At 42.0% G+C, this 10,493-nt stretch overlaps 1 protein-coding gene across 1 annotated transcript in view; it reads left to right on the forward strand.

The window, feature by feature from the left end:
• The first annotated feature begins 1,900 nt into the window (after positions 1 to 1,900).
• GGPS1 (geranylgeranyl diphosphate synthase 1) overlaps positions 1,901 to 10,493 on the forward strand; it is a 17,660-nt gene continuing 9,067 nt past the window's right edge. Inside the window, exon 1 of the mRNA XM_010148026.1 lies at positions 1,901 to 1,990. Within this exon, the coding sequence (XP_010146328.1) occupies positions 1,924 to 1,990 (67 nt within the window). The 5' untranslated portion in view covers positions 1,901 to 1,923. The remainder of the gene's footprint in view (positions 1,991 to 10,493) is intronic.

Here is a 10,493-nt window from a genome sequence, read left to right on the forward strand (position 1 = left end):
CAAAAACGCAGGAAAGTTAGCTCTTACACTTTTAAGCAAAAACTTTTATGGAGAAGCCATTCTAACCCTAACATCTCTTTCTAGCTCTGTTGGTTTAGAGTGTAAAGTGTCAAGCTATCCATCTGTGTGGCTTTTTGGCAAGTAATAATTGCAGGAGCGTTGTTAAGCTGATAATGTCTCCTTCTATCCATCCTCTACCAGCTTCTTTCTGCTTGAAACATCTGGGGGTGGGCTGTGATAATCTTTTTGGTTTCACTTCCTCACTGAAGCCCTTTGAGATTTACTCTTGATATGTAAGGGTACAGTTTGACACCTGACTCTCAGTGCAGTGCTGGCTTAAAAGCAGTTCCTGTCTCTTCCGTTATACCGACAAGCTGAAAAGAAATTAGGGAGTTGAGGATGTAGAATCTGACTTAGATTACTGTGTGGCCTGACAGCTAGTTGTGCTGGCTTACCATGGGATAAGATGAGGTCTGTACTGCTTATTGTGGCATTCCTACAAAGCTTTCCCAAAAGCTGCAGTCTTAACAAGCATTTTATTGGCAACTGTTTGTGCTTAAATAGCCTTTCTTGCCCCTGAAGTGCTCATACATTTGATTAACATGTGCAGTGAAGCAAATAAATTAGTTGATCGAAACCTAAGCTTGGAAAATGCAGATTAAGTCTCAAGTTGGGACTGCTCTAAATACTTGTAGGTGTGGAGGGTGGGAATGGGAGTAGGCGGGAACCGATTGAGCTCTCCTGAAAGGGAAAGGTCATAAATGTTGAGGAATACCAGTTTGTCCAGGTAGCCTAAGAGGGAGCATTGATCTTAATGCTGATCACTTGAGTTTGTGATGGGAAAGTATTGCTGGATTGTTTTCAGCAAGTGTGGAACGTAGTTTATTCCCCTCATGTTAACCACTCCCCTTAATATACCTACACTAAAAATGTATCAGTCGATACTTAAGTTTCACGTTAAAATAGTAGTTTTAATGGATAATTTATATAACTATTGAGTTGCTCCAAAGGCAAAAAGGACATCCTTTCCAGGATGCTAGCTAAGTAGCTGAGAAATGATGATGCTGTAGCATGAGGCTTTATGCTACTGCTGCAGTTCCTGTCTTAAAATGACATTAGAAGAATTGTTTTGAGCTGCTGCATCTGCACTGCAGCAAGGAAGGCTAGAGGTGAAAGGACAGAAAATCTGTTCTAGAAAACAGTCTGAAAAAATACAGATATAGATGACCAAAGGTATGTGAACTGAAACATAATCAATAGAAAATTGTTGAGCTATGCAGGGAATGGAACCTAAAAGATTTATTACATGAGTCTATGATGTGTATGGCAAAGTGTGTAAAAGATGTCCGTATGCTTATACAGAGGTGAGAAAATGGTATATTCCTGTTCTGCCTTCTAAACCAGTGAATAATCCTATCAGAAGGCTGAAGCTATTGTTCAACATTTTTAGGTTGCCTTAGTGTAAGGTATATTTCTGCTCTTGGGCATCTCTGCTTTTATATAGCAAAAGCATTTAGGGAGGTCTCATCAGGTTACTCATACAAGGTTTTGTATGTGCTGTCTTCTCTGAAGACTTACAGTGGAGCTTTGTTGTCGTGAATGCTAATACTTTAAGTACTTTTCTATCATCTAAGCCCTCTAATACATACAAAAGAGCAAACAAAGTCTAAGAGTTGGTTTAAACTATTAATGAATAATTAAAGAAAACTGTATTTAATACATATGCTTGTGGGTTTTTGTCTAAATGACATCCAGAAAACTTTATGTAGTGAAGGTATGTTCAAAATAGAAGTGTTTCCACTTAATCTGGAAGTAAGCTTTATTAATTGTATGCATTTTTTTTTTTTACTTCCCTAACTTATAATCTAAATCATGTTAATTACACTTTCTTTAACAGTAGACTACCTCTTGTGAAATAAAGAAATGGATGGGATGGATGAAACATCTAAAAGAATCCTAGAGCCATACCAGTACTTACTTCAACTACCAGGCAAGTTCCTTTGTACTGTGTTGGTTTTAAATACCAAAACTGGTTTTGTAGCAACTTTTGTCTCAGGAAGTATAAACAAAGAAGTTTATCCATTCTTGGTTTGTGGATTTAAGAGTAATTAAAAGTACCACTTCTCAATATTTGCTCTTTTCTTCCTCTTGTAGAGTCACCCTTTTTGGTGAGATTGGTGTAAGAGCTCTTGAGTCTGTTGCAGCGTAAGTAGCATTTCAGTTACTTGGCTCTCCATTCAGAGTAGCTGATTTGCTACTTCTCAAACTGATAAGGGCAAGAACTTGCAAACAAAGCCTTTGTGGGACTTTATTTCATTTTCTTGCCTTCCTTTTTCCCCACTCCCAATGCCTGGCACTACTTTATTGTGTGTATTAAGATACGAATGAAAGAACCAGAGCCAATGCACTTCAGGTTATAAGCTATACTCTGTTTTCACCTGATTATCTTTTTTATAAAAAGTTACATTAACTACTGACAGTTACATAAATATGAATGATTAGAAAGGTAAGTAATTTGAATCTGACTTGAAGCACAACAAAACATTGTCAGCCCTGAGTTTATCTGCTGGCTGTACTGGACTTAATGGGTTGTGTTGTTGTTTTTTTTTTAATAACCTGTGGTGGTTTTTGGGTGGGGTTTTGTTTTGGTTTTTGGGTTTTTTTCTTGGTTTAACTTCTCCCTGGTATGTGTAGAGCCAGGCATTCTTATGACCCATTTTGTCTGTCCGTGGATGGCTTCACTTACCAGAGGATCAACCAGTGCTTCTGTGGTATCAGGTCACTAGCAGCACCTTCAGATGAAGTTTTCAGTCTTTACTAGAACCTCCTTCAGCTACTAGGGAACTACTGTATGGATATGCTTTTCAGAAGTCTCTTTGACTAAATAGTCAGATTGCTTGCTGTGGCCTTTGCTTGTACAACTGAAGTGTAAAGACCACCATACAAGCTTTCAAAGTGACTAACTTTGTAAAAATAGTGGCGGAACTGCTTTGTTATTGGGACTCTTGCAGGATTGCCTTCTGTCCACGTGCATACTGATGGAGTTAAGGAAGACAGAAAATATGGTAAACATAAGAAATAATTATGACCAAAATTATATCTCACCAGGGTAGAAAACCTTCTGCCTAGACAAGTAGCATAATAAAGCACAGACACAGTACTAAATGGCTTTTGCATGTGTATCAGCAGGGTGGGTCCTGTGAGCCCTAATTCATTATACCTGTGTATAATGAATTTCATAATTAATCTCTACAAATACCCAGGATTGTCTTGTCTACATTAGTGATTTCATTTGACTTGGCAGTTAGCACTACTTGAGCTGAAAAATAAGGAAAGGAAAGAATTTGGCACTAACGTGCCTTTTTAATGCCAGACAGCTCGTTTCCAGTTTCCTCACAGTATATTCCATTTGAGTATGTTGCACTGGGTGGTGGTTTTTCTAGACAACTGCCTTGAGAATGAGTCTACAATATTCCAGAAAGCTTTCTAAGAGCTGGTCCTGATGAAATTTACTTTACTCCAACACAGTCTTTAAGTGTGCCTTTTTTGGTTAGATTATCTCGTACAACCAAGGTATATTGTAACGCTTTTGCATCTTTACTTGCTAATTATCTGTTAAGGTATTGTAAATACAAGCAAAAAAAGCTCAGCTTCCTAGTAGGAAATACACAACAGACAAAAGTGCCGGGAAAATGCTTGACTAATAGCTCTTCAGTTTAGATTTCACTTTAGATGATGCGTCTAGGGTATACAGTTAACCTTCCCACCTTGACTCCTGTGGCTATATTCCTGTACCTTATTGTGGGTGAGTTCCATCCTGATGGCTATGCTGATGGCTTATATAATGTTACACCTAATGACAGTGCAAGCATTTTATATCCTGTCCTGCTGAGGTATTATAAACCTGATTGTGCACTTTAACATGTCGGTCTCTTGTTAGTTTATCTTGTTTTGGAGAAGGTGAGAGAGAAGATACACTTCTCTCTATGCAGAAATGGTGGTGTGATTCAAAAAAGAAGATGTCTCTTAAACAAGGCAGATATAAGTAACAGGTGAAGCAGTGAGGGTTCATAATCATGTAGCTGGATGCTTACTGGTTTTGTAACTGGCTTTTCCCAAAGTCAGCTATGCCAAGTACACATCAGTAGGAGCCAATTACTTGTGTGAACCTTGAAATAAGTGTGAGCACCAATGCTTGGTGAGTGGAAGGAAAAAATGGGCACATGCTAGCTGTTCATAATGAGGGTGGAGCCCACATGAGATGCCTGAGCTAATCTAACAAACTTGCTGAAGGAGCCAGTTTCATTCTATCCTCTTTGTTTCTATCAGTATTCTCCTGCTTATCTTTTGCCAGTTCTCAGCTTGCTAACCAAAGGATCACGTAATATCAATCACCTAACTGTTAAACTTGCCTGGTTAATGTTCTCTTATCTTGTTAGTGAGTTGGCACAATGGTGGGGATAGGGAGCTGTTTCTGTGTTGGATCAACTTGAGCTCTGAGGGACTCTTGCAGATATCTTGGCTGAGTGTCAAATATGTACATGTATGGCCCTAAAATAGTCCAGTTGCTTATCCTTTAAGACTAGTTAAAAAATAAACTCTCCAAATGGCTTAGTAACCTGTGAGAACTTGAATGAACTTAGATACATATCTAACTCTGTTTACTTAAAAGGGGATTGTGATTGTGTTAACAGTATTAAGGGCGGTGGGAGGGGTGGGGGTGTGTGGAAGATGCCTGCTAATGTTGTCTGTAGTGTAAGAACATGAATTTTTATAACTGTTAAGGATTAATATACCTCAATACAAGAAGAGGTTGATTACTCTACTTTCCATTAACGAAACAGGACTTATGACTGATAACAGTTTGGGAGTGATACTTAAACTGAGCTTGTCTATTTTGTCTATTTCTTCAACAGCACTAGGATAGAGCAACTACTAGGCTTAACGGTTTTTACTATGTTGCTATTTTAACTGCTAGTATGGTAATTCATGCTTATTCCTTCACTAGCAGAATTTAGTGCTTGGGAGAACATATGTTCTGAAACATAACTTTACTTGTAAAACCTCACTGTAGTAGAACATTGCTGTACTAGTTTATAGTAGTATTGTGCTTAATCTAGTATTCTGTCCTTTAATGTAATGAAAAAAGGGACAGTAAGCAGGATTAAAGTTCACATTGCAATTTGTGGTTTGTCTCAAAAATGGCCTGATTCACCCAGATGATGAATCTTCTATTTCCAAGTGGCTGAATTAAGAGCAGTGGCTGTTTTTGCAGCACTAAGGAGTGTATGGATTTTCATTTGCAGTAAAACTGATGTGGTCAACAGCTTGGTATTGAAAGGGGGTAGATTCTGTTCCCGTTCATGACTGCATCTTTCCTTTCATGTGTGTTGCTCTGGTCTTGGCTGCAGTCTTTCCTGCTCTTGTTTAGCAAGCCAAACAAGGCTGGCTGTTGTTTTGCAGCTTTTTCTGCTGGGCTGCTGAACTTGACCAGCTTGGTGAAGTTGTTGAGCACCACAGGGTGCGACCCCTGCCTTTGACACAACTACACCTCAGGGGCCTCAACCTTGGCTAAGTTACTGAACGAGGCTGAAGCTCTTCAGGTTCTGAGCTGCAGGGATGCCTGGACTCCCATTGGGCCAGAAGACTTAATGCCCCTGCCCCTAGAAGGTGTGCAGTGGTGGAAAAATGTGTCACCAAGCAGAGGAGCGGTGGAAGGGATCAGCAGGCTGTACAGCATCAGAAATAACAAAAAGAGCAAGACCCTGCAGGTTCAAGAGCCTGAAACCTCCAAGTATATTGAAGGAGAGGCCTGAACTGTCTGTGCATATCAGGTTGGGAAATGGATACTCCCGCAGTGGTGAAAGCTGGGAGCTGATGGCTTCTGGCACCAGGAGATATTTCTGTTCCTCGAGCAGATGTGCGGTTGCCAAATAAGTTCAATACACTGGAAGAAGGCACATGACTGGAACTGCTCTGTGTACAACAAAGCATCAGACCAGCACCTGGTGACAGTAGTGGGGAGACTGACGCGTGTAGAGGACAGAGGCCTCTATTTGAGCTGCTGCCTTGGGGAAGCTACATCTGGGTAGCTCTAATCAGGGATGTTATGGAGGGACTGTCAAGGTATATTTTGCCCTCAGACTACTTAACCCTGCAGTTCTTCCACTTGAGCAATAATAGATGTAGCAAGGGAATGCCTGGAGCTTATCAAGTATGACTCGCTTTTAGAATGAAGGTCAAGAGCACAGGAAGCCAGATGGTTTTTCTCCATGATCTTCAACCCCCTTCCCCTCACCATCAAGATGAACAGACAGATCCTGCCTATCAACAGCTACTTAGTTGCACAGCTGATATTGATAGTAGAGATTAAAGTTTTATGACTGTGGGACTCACTTTGTAGATCAGTGTTGTGGTCTAACCCCAGTAAGCAACCAAGTACCATACAGCTGCCCACTCACCTGCCCCCTGCCAGTGGGATGTGGGAGAGAATTGGAGGGAAAAGAGAAGGGAACTTGTGGGTTGAGATAAGGCAGTTTAATAACTGAAAGCAGGTGAAATAAAGTGATTGTACTAATAATTATATACTAATACTGTTAATATGTAATGAAAATACTATTAATATGTAATAGTATGTAATAAAAATAAGGAAAAACGGAAGAAAAACGAAGTGATACAACTGCTGCTGGCTGACGCTCAGCCAGTTCTCAAGCAGTGATTCCCCTCCTGGCCAGCTCACCCCACTTATACACTGGGCCGGATGTTTGATGGCATGAAATGTCCCTCCTCCCAGCTTCTTGTGGAGAAGAAGCTGTGACACAGGTGCAGTTTGAGAAACTGAAAAAAGTCCTTGACTTGATAGAAACATTCCTTAGCAACAACTGAAAACATTAATATGTTATCAATATCCTTCTCAGCACAAATCCAAAGAATAGCTTCATACTAGGTTGTTGTGGTTTAACCTCAGCTATCAATAAAGTACCATGCGGCTGCTTGTTTCTGGCCTGCTTCCCCCCCCCCCCCCCCTGGAGGGGGGGGCGATTGTGGGGGAAAAAAAGTAAATTGAAGTTTGTAAAGTTGAGATAAGGACTATTTAATAATTGAATGTAAAATGAATATTAGTGATACTAATAATATTAGCAGTATTGGTAATAAGAAGTAATTAACATAATAGGAAATAAAAATATAACTCCTCACCACCTATGGACTGATATACAGCTAGGTCCCAAGTAGCGAGAGTCGAGGCCTGAAAGCAATCACAGCAGAGGCTGAGCAGGCTCCAGGAGCGGCAGCACAACTGGGAAATCCAACTGACTGACTAACGAATGAGCAAACTAGAAAGCTAGCAGGCAAGTGAAGGAGTTGTAGCCCCCCCCATCCCACTCCCCACTTATGTACTGAGCATGACATGCTATGGAATGAAATACTCCTTTGGTTAATTTGGGTTAGTTGTCTGAACTTTGTTGTGTTCCTCCCTCCCCTCAGTGCTGTAGTGAGAAAGTTAGGAACACAGCTGCAGTATTATAAGCTGGAAGAGTCATTGAATTTGGTGCAAGCACTCCTCAGCAACAACTAAAAGAACAGCTTATCAGTATTATACTCAGGACAAATCCAAAAAAACATAGCTTTATACCAGCCACTGTGAAGAAAATGAACTCTGTCCTGTCTAAAACAGGCACGTACATACTGTGAGGAAAATTAATTCTCTCTTAATTGAAACCAGCACATTCTCCAACCCCTTATTTCATACAGCTTACATCATGCTCAAGTCCCACACTTTGATATGTTTTCCTTAACTACCTTCCCATTCCATCCATTGATATAATACACAGATACTGTTCTTTTAGTCGATGAAACATATTTGCAAAATACCCATAAAATGCGCATTGAGTTCATTTAGTCCATTATTTTGGGTTCCGTCTGTTGTGGTGATTCAGGACAGGTGAGGTGGAGTATTGTGTAGGATCACTGGTTGCTAAAGCCAGCTCAGGTTGGACCACTGATGCGCTTCTTGCAAGGCTTGTCCTCTCTTGGTTCAGGTGATTTTTGCTGTAATCATTCCTATAACACACAACTCAAAACATGGATTATTGTTATATGCAGCAATTAAGATCCATCATGCCATTTAATTCATTGGCTACTTTCCCACGGAATCAAATCCCCTTGAGGTATATGCTGGAATTCCCCATCTTCTCACATAACCCACCAAGTGCATTCAGGTCCTTGAACAAAAGCAACCCCATGAATGGGTTTGCCTTTACTCAGGCTGGTTTTCCCCAGCATGTTTTTAGCGTGCAGTACAAGGACTTTATCTCCTTCTACAGTGTAAGTTTTGATTGGGCAGGGCCAGTGAGATTGACACATCCTCTTATGTTGACTAACTGGGTGGCTTTTGTCAAATGTGTATCCCAATGTTTGGGAGTTTCACACCCCATTGCTCTGAGGGTGGTCTTTAACAGTCCCTTGCACTGTTCAACCTTTCCCGAGGCAGGTGCATGATAGGGGATGTGATACACCCACTCAATGCCATGCTCTTTGGCCCAAGTGTCTGAGATTGTTTTGGAAATGAGTCAAATTATCTGATTCAGTTCTTTCTGGGGATGCTGTGTTGCCAGAGGACTTGCTTTTCAAGGCGCTGAATAGTGTTTTTGACAGTGGCATAGACACAGGATAAGTTTCCAGCCACCTGGTACTTGCTTCTACATTGAGCATGTGGCACTTGCCTTGGTGAGTCTTCAGGAGTGTGGTATAATCCATTTGCCAGGCCTCCCCTTATTTATATTTCAGCTGTTTTCCCCCATACCAGAGAGGCCTTTACCCTCTTGGCTTGTTTAATGGCATCATGTTTCACATTCATGAAAAAGCTCTGCAATAGCATCCATGATGAAGTCCACCCCTCGATCATGAGCCCATCTGTACGTGGCATCTCTCCCTTGGTGGCCTGAGGTGTCATGGGCCCACCTAGCCATAACCAACTCACCCTTGTGTTCCCAGTCCAGATCCACCTGAGCCACTGCAATCTTAGCAGCTTGATCCACCTGCTGATTGTTTCAACGTTCTTCAGTGGCTTTTCTTTTTTGTTAGCGGGGCCGCACTTTGACAACCAGGTTCTCTAAGCAGGCAGCAGTATCTTGCCATAATGCAGCAGCCCAGGTGGGTTTGCCCCTGCTCTGCCAGTTGCTCTGCTTCCATTGCTGTAGCCACCCCCACAGGGCATTTGCCACCATCCACGAGTCAGTGTAGAGTGTACTGGCCACTTACTTTGTTCAGAAGCTCTGTGTACAACAAAGCATCAGACCAGCATCTGATGACAGCAGTGACAGTACTGAGGAGGCTGACTCCTGCAGGGATCAGAGGCCTCCATCTGAGCTGTTGTTGCCTTGGGAAGGTTTGCTTCAAGGACTACCAGGAGGAGATGGCATCCATATGACCAAGTCAGGGCAAAAGTGTCTGCCAACAGGCTGAGCAAACTGGTGTGAAGGGACTTAAACTAGAAATTGCAGTAGAGGGGAATGACTACCCCACGATCAAGTAAGAAAATGGACAACTTGCAAACAAAGGGTGTAGGCTGATGGGGATAAGAAACACCTTGTAATCAGCACTCAAACAAGGAAGTACTAACAGGACAAGGTGATGGGAGAGGCTCTCACTATTTTCTTTTTGAGAGCTTATGGGGTAAGATTAGAGCAGATCAATAGGAGTAAGGCTGTAGTGGGTCTTGGCTACAGCCCACCTGAGCAGGAATAAGTAGATAAAGCCTTCAGACAAGTGGAAGATGCCTCATATTTACAGGCCCTGGTCCTCATGAGAGATTTCTGCTACCTTAGTATCTGGCAGAAGGAGCAATGTAGAGCGCAGGCAATCCAGGAGGTTTCTGAAATGTGTTGGTGACCACTTGCTAACATCAGTGACTGAGGAGCTGATGAAGGAAAGCATTATGGTGGACCTCACACTTAGAAGGGGGCCTACAAGAAAGCTGGATAGGGACGTTTTACAAGGGCCTGTAATGACAGGACAAGGGGTAACGGGTTTAAATTGAAAGTGGGGAGGTTTAGATTGGATATCAGGAAGAAATTCTTCATGGAGAGGGTGGTGAGTCACTGAGAGGGGGGTGAGTCACTGGAACAGGTTGCCCAGAGAAGCTGTGGATGCCCCATCCCTGGAAGTGTTCAAGGCCAGGCTGGATGGGCCAACCTGGTCTAGTGAAGGGTGTCCCTGCCCGTGGAGGGGGGAACTAGGTGATCTTTAAGGCCTCTTCCAGCCCAGACCATTCTATGATTCTAATACATTGGCAAACTTAGCTTTAGTGACCATGTGGTGATGGCATTCAGGATCCTGAGAAGAAACAAGGCAAAAATCAGGGTCTCAACCCTGGATTAGTTAACCCTGTTTGAACACTGGAGTTTAGCTAGACAATTCTACAGTGACCTCAATCTTCATCACAAGTGACTAGTCAGGTTTAAAAGTGTTTAGGCCTGTTCTTTTTGCTTGTC

The sequence above is a fragment of the Eurypyga helias genome, unplaced genomic scaffold (genome assembly GCF_000690775.1).
Source record: "Eurypyga helias isolate BGI_N326 unplaced genomic scaffold, ASM69077v1 scaffold5173, whole genome shotgun sequence".
Taxonomy (NCBI): domain Eukaryota; kingdom Metazoa; phylum Chordata; class Aves; order Eurypygiformes; family Eurypygidae; genus Eurypyga; species Eurypyga helias.